Raw genomic sequence first — 23,278 nt, 5'->3', positions numbered from 1 at the left:
GGTTTTCATGCAGATTTGAAACCAGCTCCATAAACTCTGAACAGAGAAACCAAGTGATCTCAAATCAACATACAAAAGTCAGCTTCTACTCCACTTATTGATGTGTCTGTTACTGCACTTACTCTTTAGTGGCACAAGGCCTCTAGGAAGGTCTGTCCAGCCAAAAAGCACAATGGAACATACAAAACTAAAGGTCTGACCCTTTCTGATAAGCCATGTGCTAGTTTTGTATAGTGAAATCTACAGTATGTTGTCATTACTCTGGATAATAATATTGGACAATGGCAGGAACGGTTAAAAAGTGTAATCTGAGCAACAATTATAAACATATATTCCTAAACTATATACATGTACTGATCTAATCAACATCTATTTTAAAAGACGATTTCCACTTTTGGAAATTTTGTATTTTTCGATCACACACCATTTCAGGACCACGGACAGGGACAGAGATCTTCTGCTGCTGATGTGTCTTAACGGCATGAATGAGGAACACCTGGGGACAGATGATTATTATATATTTGAGCATATTATGATAGATTGGTAACTGTCAAATACAATGTATGTTGGAACTAACAGATAGACTATAGTTTTAAATTGGCATTTTATGACATAATAATATGATTCGAGCACATTTACTGAAGGCTTGAAATTGTAGTTAGTTCATCATTATTAAATGTATTTAGCCTAGAGTGAATCCCAATTGTTTTGTTTCAATGAAATGACAAACCGCCCTCTGATTGGACTGAAATTGAATAAAGGTACAGAGCTCCAAATTGCTGCACCTGCTCCCCCTAGTGTCTCTCTCTCTCTCTCTCTCTCTCTCTCTCTCTCTCTGTCAGTTTGTGTTTTCTTTGGATGCATTTGCGTGTGGATGCATGTTTAATGATCTCTTTTTATTCGTGTACACGTGTGTTCAAACATCAGAATGTCAAAGTGCCTTTATCACCACAGCACACATTCACAGATAAACACAGCCGTTTGATGGGAAAACAATAATATCGCAACAACAGCTGCCGTGCCTCTGGCCTATGCATGTGTGTGTATGTTTACACGCGTGGATTCACACAGATGAAAGACCTCGCTCTTTTAACTCTCTGGGACGTGTTCATGTTTGCTCCTTTTGCCTGTATAATTAAAGTGAGATTTAACCAGTCTCTGCTCTACCCTTTCATATGAAATATTTCCATGATGTCTAAACCAATGCATTTATAAATGAGGCTAAATGTAATCAATATCCCAGAGTCTTTTCCTGCGGCAGTTCTGCTAGTAACCTGGAACTCTTTATCGACCTCTGTGCTTCCAAAACTTGCCACAGAAATGTTTGCACCTCAGAACGCCTGTTCAATGGGCAATTGAGGAAAGATAAACCTCTTACATAGAGGCCACATTTCTCACTCATTTTATGTGGTGCCTGCATCATTCTGGAGAAGCTAGTTTATGGTTATCAAAAGCAACTTACCATACATTAATAACCATAAGAGAATGTTCTATTTAGGTTGTCACACAAAAACCTCCCAGCAACATTATGGGAACGTTACTTTATGGTAATAATTACCACAAGACAACATTACTGGAATGCTAGGAATTGCACCCTCTTGAAAAAACAAAAAGGGTCCATACACTAACGTTAGGGAAACGTTTTGTGTTTGCTGGGCAGGGTGATCTTGTGAGAAATACAAATAGGAAGATCATTTATTTTAATATAATGGTCAGCCGTTCCATTGAACAATTCAATCTATAAAGTACAGTAAATGGTCACAAATACGGTGTTCATGCTAGGCAGTGTAATTAGGCTACGTATGAATAATTACCTACTTAATTATTTTCTGTAGCACCTTATAATTAAATGTTTTATTATTATTATTATTATTGTAATTATGTAATTTGTGTAACAAAGTATGGATACTCTGACAAACACAAATGGGTACTGAAACGGAGTAGATTGGATTAGATATTCCAGGTTCAACACAATTAAGCTCAGTTGACAGCCTTTTTGGCAAACATTGATAACCACAAAAATACATTTCGACTTGTGCCCCCTTATATTTAAAAAAGGCTAAAAATTGGGGAAACAGTAAGGCTCTTACAATGGAAGTGAATGTGGGTAGCTCAGCGAGTATTGACGCTTTGAGTTTGATTCCAGGGTGTGCTGAGTGACACCAGCCAGGTCTCCTAAGCAACTAAATTGGCTAGGGAGGGGAGAGTCACATGGGGTAACATCCTCATTTAGTGGTTCTCGCTCTCAATGGGGCACGTGGTGAGTTGTGCATGGATTGCGGAGAGTAGCATGAGTCTCCACACGCTGTGAGTCTCCGCGGTGTCATGCAAAATGAGTCACGTGATAAGATGCGCGGATTGACTATCTCAGAAGCGGAGGCAACTGAGGCTTGTCCTCTGCCACAAGGATTGAGGTGAGTAACTGCACCACCACGGGGACCTACTAAGAATTGGGCATTCTACATTGGGAGAAAAGGGGATAAAAAAACAAAACTAAACAATGTAAGTGAATGGGGCCAATTAGTAAATGTTAAAAGACTCACTGTTTAAGATGTGAAGCCACAAGATGTAAACAATATGCATGTTAACATGATTTTAGTGTGATAAAATCACATACTAATCTTTTCTGTGTACAGTTATTTCCAATTTTACTACTTTGTTACTATGACAATGTAGCGGTATTCACTGTAAACCCTCATAATAATTGAGGAATAAAGAACTCATAATAATTCACGAGTTTTAACACCATTTTTTTAAGTGCTTACAAAAGTTATAAGCTTGTTCATTTTTGCCCCCATTCACCTCCATTGTAAGTGCTTCACTGTAACCTCGATTTTTGTTTTCAAGAAAAGGAGGGACGAGTCGAATTGATGATTTGTGGTAATAAACATTATGCCACAAATGCTGTCGAATGAGCTTAACTTGAATTGAACCCGGAATATTCCTTTTGTTGAAGAAACTGTGCGTCTCACTAATGGCGCTTGATGAAGAGTCGCGTGGGAAAGCATGCACGCGCCCAGGGGGAGGGACGAAATCAACTCACGCGCGCGTCTTCTGCACGCTGAAAAACACAACTCAGCCACATAACTGGGATCCACAAACAACTTCTTAACAAATTATTCCTTCTCGACTTTTTCCACCAGTTTGTTGCTTTCTTGTAGGGAGACGAACTCTCTATCTTGCGACGCTCGATGAATCCTGCGGAGAGAGTCACTTTGCTTTTTCTTTTTATTGTGCTGGTAACACAAGGTAAGTCTGTTTTCTGGATGTTACTGTTTTTACTACATTTACTGTTTCCAACAACTTTTCAAAATGAGTACCTGATCCGCGTCTCCTGTGCCCACTGTCCTGTTGCGCTCAAGAAACTACTAATAGGTTTTTATAGCGATGTTAATTGCGATTTATGCACAAGTGTAACATTTTAATTTAGTCATACCGATTATCTACGCCTTTGTTGCGCGTGCTGCGCGGAGTTTCAGGCGCATATTCGTCTCGCTCAAGACTGCGGGGAATCCGATGTCTATTTTAGGCAACCACGATAGCAGACATTTGTTTAATCTTACTCTAAAGCCTTTCATCGTCAGATAAAAAGCGATATGTGTGCCCAGTGGTGTAATTATTATGAATCGCGTGGGGTAGGTTATAATCCGTGCTTCATTTCCCACTTTAATAAACATTTAAAGTCTTCCCGACCAAAATGAACCTGTCAATTTTAAGCGACACCGCTGTCAAGTGCATGATCGGTGGTGTTCACAAACTTTACGTTTGATTAAGTCTCTGTTGTAACTTCTCATCTCAGCTTCTTTGGATTAGCCTGTAAATGAACATCTATCTAAATAAGAAACAAGAGCCTCACTCCACTCACAAGCACCCTGTCACTCAATAGTGAGTCACACACACAAGGGGCGTAGATTCGAGGGAGGATGGGGGGAGGTAACACCCCCAATAATCATAACAAGCAAGAACAACCCCCCATTATTCATACCATGATCAGTGGAAACACGTCCAATGTTCAAGTCAAATCTGCGCCTTCGGATAAACTTAGAAACTCACACACTCACAGGACACGCGTGGATTTTCTTCTGTTTTTCACATCGCTGAATACCTAATGCCATTCTGAGCTCACAGTTTTAGAAAAGAGAAGATGTCTGGGGATGATGAACTTGTGTTGAATGTCATTCTTGCTGCAAGCATCCCCTCCATGCTGGAGTGATAACAAGGCCACTGAATGAAGTGAGGGGGAGAAATGGCAGAGAGAGAGAGAGAGAGAGAGAGAGAGAGAGAGAGAGAGCAGAGAGAGAGAGAGAGAGAGAGAGAGAGAGAGAGAGAGAGAGAGAGAGGATGTACCGAAAGACATGTATCAAGAAAGGCCAGAAAATGTCCCTCAGGAGATAAAACTAGTTAGGATTGACATCAGTTCTCGTTGTTTGCAAGATTTAGGCGGACCAATGTGAAAGGTTTAAGAATTGGTAATTGAGGGGGCCTGGGTAGCTCAGCGAGTAAAGACGCTGACTATCACGCCTGGTGTCGTGAGTTACAATCCAGGGCGTGCTGAGTGACTCCAGCAGGTCTCCTGAGCAACCAAATTGGCCCAGTTGCTAGGGAGGGTAGAATCACATGGGGTAACCTCCTGGTGGTCGCTATAATGTGTGGTTCTCGCTCCCGGTGGGACTCGTGGTGAGTTGTGCGTGGATGCCACAGAGAATAGCATGAAGCCTCCATGCATGCTACGTCTCCGTGGTAATGCGCTCAACAATCCACGTGATAAAATGCGCGAATTGACGGTCTCAGACACGGAGGCAATTGAGAGTCGTCCTTCACAACCCGGATTGAGGCGAGTCTCTACGCCGCCACGAGGACTTAGAACGCATTGGGAATTGGGCATTCCAAATTGGGGAGAAAGGGTAATTGAAAAACCCATATTGAATGACCACTACTTTGCTATTCCCAATATTGGAGGGGTTGTGTTCAGCGCAATGCCTATTGTGGTAATAGGAAACCTATGCCTAGGTTAAGGAGGTACGTTTTACTAATTAAAACTTCTATCTAATATTCACCTTAAAAAATGTATCGGATTACTACACCATTTCACGTGCTTTTCACTGGACATTACACTGGGAAGCTGCAGCCAAACGTGTTATAAGGGAACGATTTTCCTAATTTTGCCTCAGTCACGTAATGTTCATGAGACCAGGTTGTGTTATATGGTAAAGGTTGATTTGATGCCAATTTCATGGAATGATAATCAGAAAGTTTTCCCAATGATTATTGATCTACAGTGCCATTTTTCCCTATATAGTCTTTGTCTCTTCATACATATTTATCAACACAACTTTGGTAAAGTTTAAATGGCTAGGTAACTTAAAAGGCGTCATACGTCTGATGCATCTAGCGAATGACATGGTACATGGGCCACGAAGGTACAAACACCGGCACCGCTGCTCGCTATCAGTCAGTGACGCCCAGCATGTGCCCTCACATCCTTTCCATTAAATATGTCCCAAATTATTATCAGTGGACAAATTGATAAATTGATATCAAAGATGATTTACTATAGTCACCTTTTGATGATATATTGTGTGTATGTACGCTATCTTTCATATAGCCTACACAATTCATTTTCAGATACAAGTATGCCTTTTTGTGATTTGACAGCTCTAATGAACCCTACTCAAGGCAATTGCATGATAAATGTCGCAATTTATAATTGTCAGTTTGTGGAGTTGAACCAGTTTCGTGCAGTAACCTGCAAACTCATCAACTTGTCCACTCTTGAAAAAGTACAAAAACCTTTGTGACTTGAGTCACAACTTTGGACTGCCACCTGCATCGCATCGATGTGTCCTGTTTGTGATACCTGTGCTTGTCCGGCTTCAGTGTTAAGTACAGTAAATTTTATATCACCCCCTTGTGGTCTCCCAAAGCTATTACGCCTGACTACATTAAACGGATGGCCAACTGACAGTGAATTGGACAGCACACAAATTAGGCTTCTAATTTAGCTGTTAGATAATGTTAATGTATCGATGCCTCAAAAACGTACAGAGAAAATAACATGCCGATCAATAATCAATGTATTGATATTTTGTGACATTCCAATGTAATATACATGTAATAAAAACCTGTGGTGTTACTAATAAAAAAAAGGCTATTCGGTGTTAGATTGAGCAAATTTCCAGATCTCTAGGCAGGAAGTTTGGCTTGCTTTTTTATCCACTCTAGTGCTCTTTTTTTATATATCTTCACATCTGTGTTTTGGAGCTTCAGAGAGAAATCAATGAGGTTCCAGCAGAGAGAGAGAGAGAGGTGGAGGGAGGTAAACCCATCTGCTTCAAAAGAGATGGAGAAAGTAAACTCAAAAACAAAAGAACAAAAAGATTGTCTTCACCTTTAGAATTGGTGGAAAGACTTTCCAAAGTGTTGTCCTTTTTTCGGTCTTTCTCACCCCAGCTTTGCCACCTCTATTTTTTCTGGCTTCCTCAGGCTGACTTTTATGGATGGTGTGAAGGGTCCTTCAAAGCCCCTGCAGTTGGCCAATTTGATATGTTCCAGTGGAATGCTCTAATTCATATATAGGGTGAATTGTGAAAAGATGAAATTAAGATGATTGCCCCAAGTGTCCCTTGAGACCATCAAAGGACTTCACTGTTTAAATGAGTAGTTCACCAAAAAATATTTGACTTTCTTATGTCTTTCTCCTGCTGAACACAAACAGAGATTTTTAGAAGAATATCTCAGCTCTGTAGGTCCTTATAATACATGCCAATAGGGTCTAAAACTTTGAAGTTTAAAATGCATATAAAGGCTGCATAAAAGTAATACATTCATCTCCAGTGGTTTAATCCATTCCTTCAGAAGTGCTATGATGAGAAACATACATAATATACACTCACCTAAAGGATTATTAGGAACACCTGTTCAATTTCTCATTAATGCAATTATCTAATCAACCAATCACATGGCAGTTGCTTCACTGCATTTAGGGGTGTGGTCCTGGTCAAGACAATCTCCTGAACTCCAAACTGAATGTCAGAATGGGAAAGAAAGGTGATTTAAGCAATTTTGAGCGTGGCATGGTTGTTGGTGCCAGACGGGCCGGTCTGAGTATTTCACAATCTGCTCAGTTACTGGGATTTTCACGCACAACCATTTCTAGGGTTTACAAAGAATGGTGTGAAAAGGGAAAAACATCCAGTATGCGACAGTCCTGTGGGCGAAAATGCCTTGTTGATGCTAGAGGTCAGAGGAGAATGGGTCGACTGATTCAAGCTGATAGAAGAGCAACTTTGCCTGAAATAACCACTCGTTACAACCGAGGTATGCAGCAAAGCATTTGTGAAGCCACAACACGCACAACCTTGAGGCGGATGGGCTACAACAGCAGAAGACCCCACCGGGTACCACTCATCTCCACTACAAATAGGAAAAGGAGGCTACAATTTGCAAGAGCTCACCAAAATTGGACCGTTGAAGACTGGAAAAATGTTGCCTGGTCTGATGAGTCTCGATTTCTGTTGAGACATTCAGATGGTAGAGTCAGAATTTGGCGTAAACAGAATGAGAACATGGATCCATCATGCCTTGATACCACTGTGCAGGCTGCTGGTGGTGGTGTAATGGTGTGGGGGATGTTTTCTTGGCACACTTTAGGCCCCTTAGTGCCAATTGAGCATCGTTTAAATGCCACGGCCTACCTGAGCATTGTTTCTGACTATGTCCATCCCTTTATGGCCACCATGTACCCATCCTCTGATGCTACTTCCAGCAGGATAATGCATCATGTCACAAAGCTCAAATCATTTCAAATTGGTTTCTTGAACATGACAATGAGTTCACTGTACTAAAATGGCCCCCACAGTCACCAGATCTCAACCCAATAGAGCATCTTTGGGATGTGGTGGAACGGGAGCTTCGTGCCCTGGATGTGCATCCCACAAATCTCCATCAACTGCAAGATGCTATCCTATCAATATGGGCCAACATTTCTAAAGAATGCTTTCAGCACCTTGTTGAATCAATGCCACGTAGAATTAAGGCAGTTCTGAAGGCGAAAGGGGGTCAAACACAGTATTAGTATGATGTTCCTAATAATCTTTTAGGTGAGTGTACAAACATATTTAAGTCCCTTTTCCCCTATAAATCTCCACATTCAAACAGCTCTCTTAACTGCTGTTGTGTCTTAAGAGTTCTTCTTCTTTTGTTTTTTGGCGATTCTCATGATCTCAGGACAGGGAGGGGAATTTATTGTAATAAAGGACTTAAATATTGATCTGTTCCTCACCCGCACCCATCATATCACTTCTCAAGACATGGATTTAAACACTGGAGTCATACAGATTTTCATCATTTTGTTTGTGATTTTTATGCTGCCTTTTATGTGCTTTTTGAGCTTCAAAGTTTTGGACCCTATTGACTTGCATTATACGGACCTACAGTGCTGAGATATTCATATAAAAATGAGGGTGAGTAAATGATGAGAGTATTTTAATTTTTGGGTGAATAATCCCTTTAAAGAATTGATGGCAGTGCCATAAATGTAAGGTTTTCAGGGTGGTTTAGTGTTGGATTTAGATTAAGTCACAAACACACGTGGACACGCATGTCCTCTGACCTCTTTGTTCTAGATAGAAGCCACACAGAAGGGCAGAATCATAGTACACACACATGCACAGACAGTGACGCATGTCCTGAAATACCTCACATGCACGCATGCACACACATATCCTTATGAGGACTCTCCACAGACATATTGATTTTTATCTCCTAACCCTCACAAAAAACATTTTGCATTTTTACATAAAAAACATTGTTAAAAACACACACACACACACACACACACACACACACACACACACACACACACACACACACACCAAAACTCAGTCTGCTGTGGGGAACAGGGATGTGTGCACTGCTGCAGGCTGAAGTTTCTGGGCAACAAGAACAGTTCACCTGTCTGATTCTATCTGTAATGCTTTTCCTTCACTGACAGAGAAACACACTTAGTGTCGCACTCTTGTGTTTCACGCTTTTGCATGCTCTCTCTCTCTCTCTCTCTCTCTCTCTCTCTCTCTCTCTCTCTCATTACTTGCGAGAGATAAGGGCGAACAGCATGTTTTCAGCAGCAGTGAATTACAAATGGCTTTATATGATCACTGATGTCTCTTTAGTCCTTCCATCTGAATGAACCCTCTTCGTCATCCCTGTTGCCTCATCACTGCACACCTTCCTCCATCAAACACATTTCTAGAAGCATTGAGTAAGAGGCAGAAAAGAGCACTGTGAATGTGTATTATGGGTAATATTTTATAGCACTAGGGTCTTGAAATCCTCAAAGTTGATTTGTAGAGGTTGATTTGTTTCACTTCCATTAATACAAATTTACTGGAATAAATAAGACACTTATGTATAAATTCTCTTTCAGAGTTTGAAGAGCACACATTGAGTACACGCTCACACACAAAATCTAATAGTTAATTTTTTTCAGAAAAAAAGAAAAAATCTGTAAAGAGGGAATAAATTCCATGGTGACTCAGACCTGTGGCTTTTTTTTGGATGTAATTGCAATTTTTATGAGCTTCAGTGCTGAATCCATTGGACCAAGTCAAATGTGTGGGGCTTAACTATATGAACTGTGCTTTTAACGTAGGAGCCGCAGCTATTTTTTGATCAAATCCTCAGATTTAGCCTCCATCATCATAGTGGCCACTGAGGGCTCTCCTAGCATTTATGCTAATGAATATCATTTCCGCACAATTCTTACATTTTATATTAATTGGGCTCTGAAATGGAACTATAAAATTGTTGTAATTAAAATGGCACTCATGTAGTTGTATCATTTTTGAAAGAACTGTGTTAATACGACATGCTGGTATGGTTGATTGTCAAGCATTTATCAAGAATATAAGAAAACTGCCTTTTTTCATAGTTGAGTGCTTATTCATAGTGTTCCTCATGTGGCATTCTGAACATTCAGTAAATTCTCAGCAAAAAAGCTACTTATTTTCCTTACACCAAGGTCACTGGGATAAAGAAATAAAGAATAACATGTTTCTCGTTCTGGAACATTCTGAATATTCCCACCAGGGCGTTCTTAAGAGTTCAACTTTAAGAGCCCGTACGGTCCGTGTAGACACTGTGCTGCTTTAATTCAAAAGGGTTATCTTAAGCTTGATGGAGTTCAGAAAACTAAATCTAAACTTCAATGCTATGCTTTATATCTTCAATGAGGGTGAAGTCCGTTTAATTAACGGATGCAGTGCCTTGCAATCCTTGGCTAACCCTATTAACAAGAGAGGCCATTGGAGAGTTTAAGTAATTATAAGAAGAAATTAAAACAATAGACATACACACGAGACAGGAGCACTGAACACTCTGAGTGCGTGTGTGTGTGTGTGTGTGTGTGTGTGTGTGTGTGTGTGTGTGTGTTTGGGTGTGTCAAGTTCATAGCTGACTGAAGTTACTTTAGAGTATGTAAGGCCAGAGATTATTAAGCAGAGACAGGCCACTTCTATTAAAATGAATGGGCGTAATTGGAACGCTCAACCAAGAAGCTCTCGCGCACAATGGTCAATGGATATAGAAAGGAAGTCCCACCTTACAGGTTAAAGTGCCAATCACCTTTTAGATACAGGCGTCGCCTGTCAATCAACTCGCTAACATGCATGCGCATTAGCTATACAAGTGGGAAAATTGCGTGTTTTAGCGTAATATGAGGTAAAGAAGCACAATTTATGAATCCAGTATTATCAGATATTGCTAATTGGAAATATGTTCTTTGATCGAAATCTTGACCAACTATTTTTGAGATTTTGGTCTTTCCCCTTCCAAGTAGATAGGAGCTGCACTGGCATGATTGCAAATAGCCTCCCGAGAGCATTCCAAAGATGGCCGACCGTGGACGTGCTAGACAGATGTTAGTAAGGCTCACTACATTCCGCCCTCTTTCACTTTTTACGAACTAGGCGTCTGATAACCGCAAGGAAGGGGTTTACAAAATATAAAAATTTTTTGTGCATTTTACTGAATACCTTCAGCTGACATCTTAGCATAAATGTTTCTGTAGGTTTTCTATTTTAGACCATTGACTAATAATTTTCTTGTGTGAGAGATTTCTATATTAGCTATTTTGGGAACACTTTACAATAAGGTTCTTTTTGTTAACATTAGATATTGCATATCATGAACTAACAATTAACACTTTATACAGCATTTGTTAATCTTAGATACCGCAAACCGGGCCGAATGTGCCGTGATAAGCAAAAATGAGCTGCCTCGTTATGCAAAACGGACCACAAAACGGTGCCACGATATGCAGAAAAGGACAGCGGACCCCCCAATGCTCAAATTTTGGGCCAGTTGTCATGTAAAATCCCGGGCCGATTTCTCTTCCCAGTCCAGCCCTGATAACTACTAATGAAAAAATGTATTAGTATATGTAGATAATAACATTAACCAAGATTAAAGGTGCTGTAAGCGATTGTAGCGTTCTGAAGTTATCATGCATCTAAACCGTTGAATTAGCCACTCCTCGTTACAAAACCCCACCCTCCAAAGATACATTTGAGACCAAAACCGAGCAAAAGAGCAACATTTTTTGTTCCTGTGGATGTCAAATTCAACAGAGGCACAATAGCGCCCTCAACTGACAAACATTATGAATTACAGCATCAATGATCCACTTCAAATGTAACACTATGAGAACGAGCAAAATGATTGATAGGTGAAAAGCATCAATGTCAGCAGTCACATTTATGTTTGCTATTTAGAAGGTCTACAGCTGTCACAGAGACTGGTGAGATATTTCATGATCAATCACACAATTCAAACATGATCTGTTCTTGCACTCTTGTGACCGGATCACAATGGGTCGTGTTTCAATGTTTTGAATTGAATGCAAGCAAATTACTTTTGAGAGCTACATGAGATGGAAAGATTTCAAGCAAATTACACCTTAAATTTTCCCATCCAAACCCAACACAAATGGACTGCACTTGGTAAATATTCTTCACTTATATAGTGCCTTTTTAACCTTGTGTGTCTCGTTCACCCATTCACATACCAATGACGGCATGTGGAGTCTGCGATTAGCGGACAACCCACTCTACCACCTGAGCCACAGCCGCCCCACAAGACTTGAATTGTCACTGACATTCACCCTCTGTGTTCTGTAGAAGTAAGAAAGCCATTCGGGTTTGGAACAACATGAGACTTGATGTAAATGATGGCAGAACAATAGTTTTTGGGTGAACTAAAAATATTCCATTAACTTAAATAATAACTCCTGGTGGTGAACTAGTACTAGCAATTTAGAGTTTCATGAAATTACAAGATTGCCACTGTTTTACAGCATACACCTATACGGATATATTGTAATACCTCTTTTAGACCTTCTATAGCAGATTGTAGCCATTCACCTGTTCTTGACTTAATGTTCATCCATGTCCCCTCTGACGTAGCTAGCTTCATCAAATGCATCATTTTAAAGCATTTCCATTTTCCACTTGGTTACACCTGGTCTCTTTGGTAATAGTTGATGATGACCTCTGACATTAAGAGCTATGTTTGGGGCTCTTAGAGTGTCTGGCAGGACCTTGACTCTGAACCTAAGGAATGTGTTAAAACCAAGAGAATACACACTCAAAAACAAAACAAAAATACACACCTAAAATACTAATATACTAAATACTAATTATATTGATATAAATGATGGCGGCTATTAGACCTAAATAGAAAAAAACAACTAAGATAAAGATTACCAGGATTGCTTATACACAGCATATTGCATTCTCAAATATGCTTGGACATGCCTCTTTCTCTACCCAGTTCTTACTTGACCATCCACTGTATTATGAATGAAGTCTATCCCTGGGTCCCTCCCAGTGCACTGCATACTAAAGTAGATTTCTATGCTAAGCATATTCCTGTGTGTGTCTCTCTGTCTATGTATGGGCATGTTTGTGCAGATTGTTTCTCATCTAAGGGAGAAGATAGACTGTTTCGTCGTTTATTCAGGAGGTATAATCAGTTCATTCGGCCAGTGGAAAATGTGTCTGACCCTGTCACCGTGGAGTTTGAGGTCTCCATCTCACAGCTTGTTAAAGTGGTAAGAAAAACCATCATGTGTCCGCTGTCTCAAAAACACATGACCTGATTTTGTGCTGAAATTGTGTTTGAACAGAACAATTATGTTCAGTATGTATTTAAAGGGACAGTTCACCAAAAAATTTAAAAGCTCTCATAATTTACTCGCCCTCATGGCATCCCAGATGTGTATGACTTTCTTTCTGATGCAGAACTAAAAATCATGAAGATTTTTAGTAGAATATTTCAGCTCTGCTGGTCCATTCAATGTAAGTGAATGGTGACCAGAAATCTGAATCTCCAAAAAGCACATAAAGGCAGCATAAAAGTAATCCATAAGACTGTACAGGTTAAATCCATGTCTTCAGAAGTGATATGAAAGATGTGGTTGAGAAACAGATAAGTATTTAAGTCCTTTTTTATCCTAAATCTCCACTTTTACTTTCTCACTCTTCTTTTGTTAGTTTTTGGCGATTCACATTCTTCATGCATATCGCCACCTATTGGTCAGAGCTGGTGAAAGGTTGAGATTTATATTCCTTTTATGATTTTATTTACTTTTAAAAAATGAAAAATAAAACTCATTCTGTGCTGTTTGTAGATGTTGTGAGGACTTTTGTTTCATTACTCTGGTCAGAGAGAGCAAATGAGTTAAAAGCCTTTGCACCCCAGACTCTGCACTTACCCCGTAGTCATGCAAACCAGCACTCCAGGATTAAATTTCCACTTCAGCAGGAAGAGCGACCAAAATTATCAGCACATCCTTTATTATTGCTTCACAGAGGCAGACACCTGAGAGATTAACAAGCCATAACCCACCACTCTAGAGAACAGAATCCTGGATTATAGATTATGCTCAATCTCACAGGATTAAGGAAAATGTGCCTGATGAGCATTTTTAGCTGAGGTATTCCTATGAATATGCAGGTGTTTTTTAAAGAGCTACAGTATTATCATTTTATACAGCTGTTACAGGTTACTGTGATGAATAGCATTTGTTATACGCATGTAGCCTGTAGGTATTCTTAAATTTATGAATCTACATTAGTGGTTCTTAATTTGTGGGTTGAGACCCAAAAATGGGTCACTTGTCTGTTCTGATAGCAGACAGCAGGAAAATACAATGCTAAATCTCTATTTCTTTGTCATTGACATCACATTTTGCCTATCGTTGGGTGAACCACTGATTATAGTTCTGTAATTCCTGTTGTGGTATGCTTAAGCACAAACTCCAAAACAATAGCCAGATCTGTCTCTCTCCCTGTAGACAAGAACGGTGTTATTGTTAGAACATGTTCCATTCTCTGATCGTCTCGGTCCTTGTCTCTGTTCATCTTTTCCCCTCTACAGGATGAAGTCAATCAAATCATGGAGACCAATCTATGGCTAAGACATGTAAGTGATGTCTGCGTGCCGCAGGAGGGCCTTATGCATGCATTTTTGTGTGTGCGTGTCATCTTAAGCATCTCAATGTCTTTATGTGTTACTGAGCCACTGACGATAAGAAATCATGTGTAAAGCATACTGTATACAGGACAAACAGCAGGATGGGGTTAAGAGATGAAAAATAGATGGGAGAACATAGATGTACACGTAAAAAGTACAGTGGAGTTTGCAGGAACAGGAAATGATGGAAGTAAAAAATGGAAAACCGAAACTTATATGTGCATAAAAGAGTCTAAACAGAGTCTTTTCTCAAAAGTTCTGAATTGGCAAAGACTAGTAGCTAGACTTTATATTCATTAGAAATACAGTATACTGTACGTAATATATATTCTATTCTATTCATGAGTACATTGTGTAGCATTGTTACTAAAAGTGTGTTGATTTAACAGGATTGAGTCTTGAAATGTTTGTGGATTTGGGTGCATTGGTTTTGCAGAATCTTAAGACGTGTGCGCTGGTGTTACACCCTGCAGTATTTTACAATAAATCTGTGCATTGCCTGATAGCAGAATGCTTGATATCTCTGAACACAGAGACACCAGCGGCCTTAATAACATATCTCTAAACAGACAACAAATGTCAACAAACCAAGATGTGCGCATACATAGAAATCCACAAAAACATAAAGCTCCTATACCCTTATGTGACTTCACCCCATACACATTTGTAGACAACCTCTATAAACAACATCGCAGCTCCAGCAAAAATAGTCCTTGTCTCTTCTCGGCAGATAGTGAGATGTAGTCACACAAACAAGATTGTAAACTCCAGACATGGTTTTCTACTTATATTTCTACTTATTCCAAATGTTCTGCACAATAGATTTAGGGACTCGGCTGACTACTAAATGCTCTGAGACATTCATTTTTTGATTATCACTTATATTCGTTTTTTTTAAATAGAGCTGGTGATAAAGCACGAGAGCTTTTTGACATATTATGCATTTCTTGCTAAAATGTCTTGCTTGTTTTCAGTAAGCCAGTACATGAATATCAAACAAGTCTGACGATTTCTATATTAGTTTTATTTTCAAAGTTTTTCAAAGTCAGGGCAAACTACAAACAAGGTGTAAAGTGATCAATGGAAAGGAGGCGGCGAGAACCGGCTTGACGATATAAATAATGGTTTAATGATAAACTTAAAAGAAGACACAAACACACACATGACGGACATGTCCGCTAACGATCTCTCTCTCCTGCACGATCCCTTGCAGTCGACATTTATCCCTCATGGAGGCATAATTAGCCCAATACGGGACCGGGTGTGTAGGATCACGACCCGGCCCCGCCCTCCGCCCTGCCACACAAGGGTTAAACAGTTTTGCAACTTTAATGAGCATGCATGAATGGTAGATTTGTTTATGATGTGTTATTGCTCTCTCACAAACAAAGCAACTCTTGTAGCGCCTATAGTCAAGTTGGACTGCAGGTAGTTTTTAACGCTAAAATATGGCACCCAAAAGTGGTACAACTGTTTAATGAATTCACTGCTTAGACATGTGATTAGTACATTAATAAAGGTAAAATAATCTTTCTGTTTTGTTCATATTACAACTTTTATTAAACGAAGGTAATGCATGTGCGTTAACCAATAGATCACAGCTCATGTTATTGAGGAGCATATTCATTACGAATAATGTTATTTCTATTGAATGGTTTGAAATGTTATATTATGATGATATGAGCTGATGTCCTTTTTGGGATTTTGTTTCATAGATATGGAATGACTACAAGCTCAAGTGGTCACCAGCAGAGTTTGATGGAATTGAGTTCATCAGAGTCCCATCAAATAAAATCTGGAGGCCAGACATTGTACTTTACAACAAGTGAGTCAAGTCTTCCAACTTTTTGGTTTTATTTTGGAATGAATAGTCTCAGAAAATGTATTAAAGGTCACAACATTCGACCTTTGTGCTTTTTTGACACAGTGCTGTTGGGGACTTCTTGGTGGAGGATAAAACCAAAGCTCTTTTGAAATATGATGGAACCATAACTTGGGTCCCTCCTGCAATCTTCAAATCCTCCTGCCCTATGGACATAACTTACTTTCCCTTTGACTATCAGAACTGCTCTATGAAATTTGGTTCCTGGACCTACGACAAGGCCAAGATTGACCTGGTACTTATTGGCTCAAAGGTCAACCTGAAAGACTTCTGGGAGAGTGGCGAATGGGAGATCATTGATGCACCTGGCTATAAACATGACATCAAGTACAACTGCTGTGAGGAGATCTACCCAGACATAACCTACAGTTTCTATATACGCCGACTGCCCCTCTTTTACACCATCAACTTAATCATCCCCTGCCTCCTCATCTCCTTCCTGACTGTACTTGTCTTCTACCTTCCATCAGACTGTGGTGAGAAAGTGACATTGTGCATTTCTGTACTCCTCTCTCTTACTGTGTTCCTCCTTGTAATTACGGAAACCATCCCGTCGACCTCACTTGTGATCCCTCTGATTGGCGAGTACCTTCTCTTCACCATGATTTTCGTCACCCTCTCCATCGTCATCACTGTCTTTGTATTGAATGTGCACTATCGCACTCCTATGACCCACACCATGCCCAGCTGGGTCCGTACTGTCTTCCTCCAGGCTTTACCTCGTATCATGTTTATGCGTCGTCCTCTTGACCAGTCAGAGTCTTCTGGAAAAGGAGGACTAGAGAGTGGGGGCTCGTCCGGGAGTGGAGTAGGAAGAAGAGGGGAGGGAAAGAAGATAAAAAATAGTGGCTCACAGCAGAGAGCAATGAACTCTTTGGAGTTTGGAGAGGGAAAGGCAGAAATGGAGGGAAAGAAAGGGGGATGTCCATGTCACCCGATGAAAGAGGCACCCGATGGAGATTGTGGGAAAGCCAGCCGTCCGCAGTTGAGTCCGCAGGCCATCAACACGGTTGTGGCTTTCTCTGTCGTGTCACCAGAGATCAAACAGGCCATTGATAGTGTGAAGTACATTGCTGAGAACATGAGGAGCCGCAACAAAGCCAAAGAGGTAAAGAGTTTACATTCAGTTGGTCCGCTTGGTACAACATACTGATAATGGTAAATCATGCTCTCATGTACACACACTGAAAACATTACCTATTCATGGCTGAAAGGCCACTGACGTAAAGCAACATGACCTGCCCCGTATACCGGCAGTTATACAAATATTTTTGACTCCAAATTTCCTGCTATTATTCAGCTCTTGAACTTGCTGAACGAATACATCACACTCCTAGCGATTAGCATAGTGGTTGTGGCTAAGCCCAAGACCATACTGGAGCTCACCCTCCCTCTGCAATGTCTCTCTCCTAGGATTGGGGCGGCTGTGGCTCAGGTGGTAGAGCGGGTTGTCCACTAATCGTAGGGTTTTCCAGGGGATTCCCGGCCCACACGACTCCACATGCCGAAGTGTCCTTGGGCAAGACACTGAACCCCAAGTTACTCCCAATGGCAGGCTAGCCTTGCATGGCAGCTCTGCCGTCATTGGTGTGTGTGTGTGTGAATGGGTGAATGAGAAGCAGTGTAAAGCGCTTTGAATACCGCTGAGGTTAAGGTGCTATATAAGTGCAGACCATATAGATGAATATAGCAGCAGGGGTGTGTAACTACCCAAATGAGTGCACAAGCATTCAACTTGTGGTATGACCACTTAGTGGAGCACTGCTTAAAGGAGTTATGGGTATCACTACTTTTTCAAAAGGAAAGGAGAGTAAAGTTTAAGGGTTTTACACTTTCAGTGTGGGACAGGATGCCTTCAGTATGGTTTCAGCGTCTGACCGACAGAGCCTCCCTTTTAAGCATTCCGGGAAGGGGGGTTGGGGTGTGTGTGTGTGTGTGTGTGTAAGGGGGCAATTCCTCTTTGAGCATTTCGCTAATTAAATACAGGACTATAGGCGTCTGGTTGGTGCCAGATAATGCGGAACAGTTGGCAACCCTACATATGTCAGTGGCCTTTCAGACTTGAATAGAGGTTTTAGTGTGTGTAATATTTTCCATTTTCACTATGATGTACCTCACCTCCTTCTAAAACCTGTATATCTGCATGGTTCTAGGTTCACTAACACCATACCTGCCAACACTCCGATTTTAACGGTTTCTCAAGTTTTCCACCCCTCATCCCGCTGTACTCTCGATTTACAATTTCTCCTGATAAACTCAAGATTTTCCGCATACACACTTTAATACATACGGGATTGTACCATACTTAAATCGGAAATTATGCATCCCGTAAGCTTGACAGATGGTGCCACAGTGAAATCGTTCCAGATTGTTAAAATAACATTGATATAAGGTGGACATTTTTTTATATGGTGGGTAAGGGGTCATCTGAAAAGTCCACACATTGCACTGAAACAAACTAATACTGGGGATGGTGTGGTAAGGCACCGTCTGAAAAAAACACACATTCTGCTAGAACATTTATAAGGGATATAAATGTTCAATAAGATGTACAAAATTACACAGATCCAACAATGTATGAATACACTCACTGAGTCATAAAGTGAGTAATAAATAAAAAGAAGCATTTATTGCTAAAACTCTGAAAGATGTGGTAAGGGACCATCTGAATACATGGTCATTTTCTTTGTATTATTCATCTTCAGATTAGTATTACTGACCGGTACTGCTGCTCTCTATATGCATATTATGCAGTCTGCATAGGGGGCACCAGAAAATCCTTGGACATACAAACCACGACCCCCCCCCAAAAACATCTCCCTGTTTTTCACAATCCGATGTTGGCAGGTATGCTAACACACCCACACACATTCACTTGCATCATTGTTCCATTCACTTGTATGACATCACTTTGACATGTCTGCCTTCTATGACATCTTCAGATTTGATCTCTCATCATAAAATTAACCTCATCAATCTTTGGAGCAATTTACCTCATTATTGCCTGACAGGCTTACATTTAGATGCTCTAAGTCATCCCCTGCAACCCTACTCTTACAAGCACCTTCCTCCAAAATGCCCTGTAGCTCCTGGAATACCACAATCCACTATGTTCATTGTTCACTGAAAGGAGTTAAAGATGGACAGTAACTATTTTGCCATTTCTATTTATATAGACAGTAGAGCAATGACAGCAAATGGTGGTGAGGAGAGGGGGAAATGGGGTTGGCAAATTTCTCAAACCAGATTAGTTTACGTTGCCTGCTTGAGCACCATGGCACAACAGGTTAGAGCATATGCGTTGACTGCCTGGCCACAGCTGTGACAAGATGGACAGTTCTGACAGAAATGTGGTAAATCTGAACTCCTAAACCAAGCTTTGATTGTATCATATCCTTGCAAGCACAGATTATGCTTCACAGACTAACATCTACCACAAGTGTGAACAGTTTAGCTACACTCTGTGGAAATGTTTACTGAGTGTCTCACTGACAATAAGTGCTTTAGATCTTTCAGCTAAAACATCATGCTTTGATATGGAAAGACTCAACACTTCATACTTCATCTTCACTCAGTGGCTCAGAACCTCACTGAATCCCATTAGCATTATAATGCACCCAAGCCTAAATAAATGGAGGAATTTGGTTTTGTATAGCTCTGCTTATATTAGCGCAATCTCATTTAGATTCTCCCAATGTAGTGTGAGCAAAGCATTCTGGAAGGACAGAAGGCCTGCTTTTCTCTTCATATCTTTATAATTTTCTCCTCCATTTACTTGGCTTTCATGTGTTCACATTTTCTCTTTTCCTTTCTTGTTACCTCTAACCTTTCTTTTATTTTGTTTATTAACCTTCCCTCTCTTCTCTTTTTTTCTCTGTTTATTGTGTGCCCTATCTCTCTTAGGTGGAGGATGATTGGAAGTATGTTGCCATGGTGATTGACCGTATCTTCCTGTGGGTCTTTGTGCTAGTGTGTGTGCTGGGAACATTGGGGCTCTTCCTGCAACCTGTCATTGGCTTCCTCTCATAACTGACTATGGACCACATATGCCAGCCTAACGTTTGAACCAACTAAAAGCACTAAATATCTGTTTCAGCAATTATCAGAGTCACCGACATGCTTTCGTATTTAATTAGCATCACATGTGTTCTGCATCTACAGCAAAACTCCACAACTATATTCTGGTGTTCTTACGCAGCAAATAGCTAATCAGGTGTTCTGTTTCTCTCTCCGTCAACTAATCAATTGGAGACTACTCTTTGCTTTTTTAACAATCAGAGACTCTGGTTGAAATTTGACCATTGCTGAACTTTCTAATCACCATGATATGTCAATTTCACTGACTCCATAAGAGTAATTATCAGACTGATCTGTGTTCTGTTACCACAGCTCGACCATTTGATCCCACTTGATTAGACTCATATGATGCATGCCATTTTGTACCAAACAAAATGGTCATCTTCTCTCAACCAACAACTAACAGTCAACAATTACTCAGGAAAGTCTGCAACAGACAGTGATGGTGTTTTCCTTACTAGAGTAGAGGATATCCATCTTATGCACAGAGATATATATGTGTTGAAATGGTCAGTTCACCAAATTCTCACACCTTGTTTTTCTTACCCACTTGGTTTTCCACGAGGCGTTAAGGACATGCTTATTAATATTATGCCCTTACCCAAACCCCTTATCTAAACCTAACCAATCAATAGAGTGTGTAAACATGACAGAAGCTGTTATGTGTGACAGAAGCAAGTAATTGTCATGCATTAAATGAAAACAATGTCCAGAGACGTCATTTCTATCGGGAAGACACGCAGGCTTGAGTGAGGTTTAAGATGACATTTATTTGATGAATGTAAAACAGAAAAGTAATGTCTCTCTCTTTGGCATAGGCCCCGTCTGGTGGTCCGAGGGAGTTGTACTTGGAACCATCATATCCTGCCGGAGATAGGAGGCAGGGGCGAGGAGCCTACCCCCGTGCGGGACGGGGCTCAACTGCTGGTGGTGGGGTGGTGGAGGTTGCCGTGTTAGCACTCTGAAACAGCAATGTGATAGATTGTGAGCAGACTTATAAAGCAACGGCTTACATGTGATTGGCTAGGAGTTACCCAGCTAATGATGTGATGATGTACAGCTGCTAGTCTTCCCGCTAGAACTACGCTGCGCTTCCATTGGTTGTAGTGATGGTCGTACAAATTCATACGCATTAGTCAAATTTAGAACAGTCGTACAAATCCTGACAATTTCTCTGTGAGAATGTGTTGAATATCCGCAATCAATCTCACCTCATCCATATTTGCTATTTAATATACATACGGAGTGAAATTTTGGCCAATGAGTTTTTGGTGTGGGCGGGGATACCTGGTATAATCTAAGAGAAGCCAAGTGACTGGCAAAAAGCATTTTCACTCGTCGCTAGTCACTGTCATGGCTGGTAAATGAAACTGGATTAACAGGGAAGATATTTAATATAAAGAGCTTTTATTGCTTGATGCTTTGTCGCGTCATTCCTGGTATAGGACACGTGAGAGGATAAACAGTCAGCTTTCTTAACATGGGTATAAAATTAGTCTAGAATGTGGGTAATCTATAAATAACTTTGAGTTGTTACATGGTTGTATTCCAGAACAAATATGACTAATCAAGTCCCAATATGCCAAATAATGTCTGATTAAGATGAGTTAAATTAATCTTTTGTTTTTGTTTTTTTCAGTGTGTCTCATCTTTCTGGGACCGCATGGGAAGGTTTTACTTTTTTATGCATATGTATTGACCATAATGTTTGAGTCTAAATTCTTAGCTGTTCTGTGCAGGCTATTAAAATGACTGCTTTCCCTCCTTCTCACTCTCCTGCTCTCTATTTCACTTTCTCTCACTCCATCAAACACATAAGCCGCTCTTTAACATTAGCATTTTTTTTCCACTTCCACTTGTCAGCTTCTGACATTTTTGAAAAATCTTTTATATATTTATTTATTTTACAGATGTCTCTTAAATAAAAATAAGTTCTTTTTTGTCGAACACTCTGTCTTACTGCCTGTGTGTTGAACTCAGCAAGTATTGACTGTGTTTATGTGGTGTAAATCTGGAAAAAGCATATGCTTATCTTGGTTTGACTGCTCTAGCAGGGGTTTAAAATGCCACTGGTTTTATGGTTGGTTTGAGTGGTATTAGGCCATTTGAAGTAGTAGCTTTTGATAATCATTTCTTTAGTGTAAAAGCAGTTCCAGGACTATTTGACCTAATTCCAACAGAGTCATAATTGTTAGTGCTATTTATGGAGGATGGAAATAAGACTGTTTGTATTTTAAATGCCACATGGTACAGTGATCTAGCACGTCAGTTTACAGAGAAGATTTATGCCTTTTATTTACACCACACAATTAAATAAAGCACTTCAGTGCAGCTGTAAAGAAGCTCAGAGAGATTGTTGAAAACTTGGAATCAGAGATTATAAGGTCATTAGTTTTCAGTGTATCAACAATTAGAAAAAGCAAACTGTCTCAGGAGAAAAAAAAGAGTAATAAGTGCCCAGGGTACCCACAACTGTATTTATCTAGAGAATGGTATATTAAAAAAAATAATACTATTCATAATATTTATATACATAATCCCCATTATGGACAAAGACACTTTGGAAGTACTTTTGTTGTTGTGTCATACTGCACTAATTTATATTCAGGAGCATTTTATTTTTCCTGCTTTTATAGGTCTCTCCAAATAAAGATGTTTGGTGATTGGTTGCATCTAATTTCTAGTTTGCCAAAAGGTTAATTGAGTAATTTAACGGTTTTGAGATATGAATTAGAATACTACAATGTGGACTCAAATGGAAATACAAATGGAGTTGGAGCAGCAGCAGTG

General features: G+C 40.1%; 1 protein-coding gene across 1 annotated transcript; it reads left to right on the top strand.

Annotated features, from left to right (window-relative positions):
• Positions 1-3,068: 3,068 nt before the first annotated feature.
• Positions 3,069-22,392, top strand: LOC127651551 (neuronal acetylcholine receptor subunit alpha-3-like). Its single transcript, XM_052137443.1, has 6 exons — positions 3,069-3,249; positions 12,966-13,105; positions 14,434-14,478; positions 16,245-16,354; positions 16,457-17,519; positions 20,315-22,392. Exons 1-6 carry the CDS (start codon positions 3,192-3,194, stop codon positions 20,438-20,440), a joined length of 1,542 nt encoding a protein of 513 aa, XP_051993403.1. The 5' UTR covers positions 3,069-3,191; the 3' UTR covers positions 20,441-22,392.
• The last annotated feature ends 886 nt before the right edge of the window (positions 22,393-23,278 follow it).

This window comes from Xyrauchen texanus, chromosome 11, assembly GCF_025860055.1.
Source record: "Xyrauchen texanus isolate HMW12.3.18 chromosome 11, RBS_HiC_50CHRs, whole genome shotgun sequence".
Classification (NCBI taxonomy): Eukaryota; Metazoa; Chordata; class Actinopteri; order Cypriniformes; family Catostomidae; genus Xyrauchen; species Xyrauchen texanus.
This window is presented reverse-complemented; position numbering and strand designations above follow the sequence as displayed.

Excerpts from the sequence above, each read along its gene's own strand:
- LOC127651551 (XM_052137443.1), top strand. The coding sequence starts at position 3,192 with ATGAATCCTGCGGAGAGAGTCACTTTGCTTTTTCTTTTTATTGTGCTG. Across the intron at positions 13,106-14,433 it reads TCTCACAGCTTGTTAAAGTG|GATGAAGTCAATCAAATCAT; the intron begins GTAAGAAAAACC and ends TCCCCTCTACAG. Across the intron at positions 14,479-16,244 it reads CCAATCTATGGCTAAGACAT|ATATGGAATGACTACAAGCT; the intron begins GTAAGTGATGTC and ends TTTGTTTCATAG.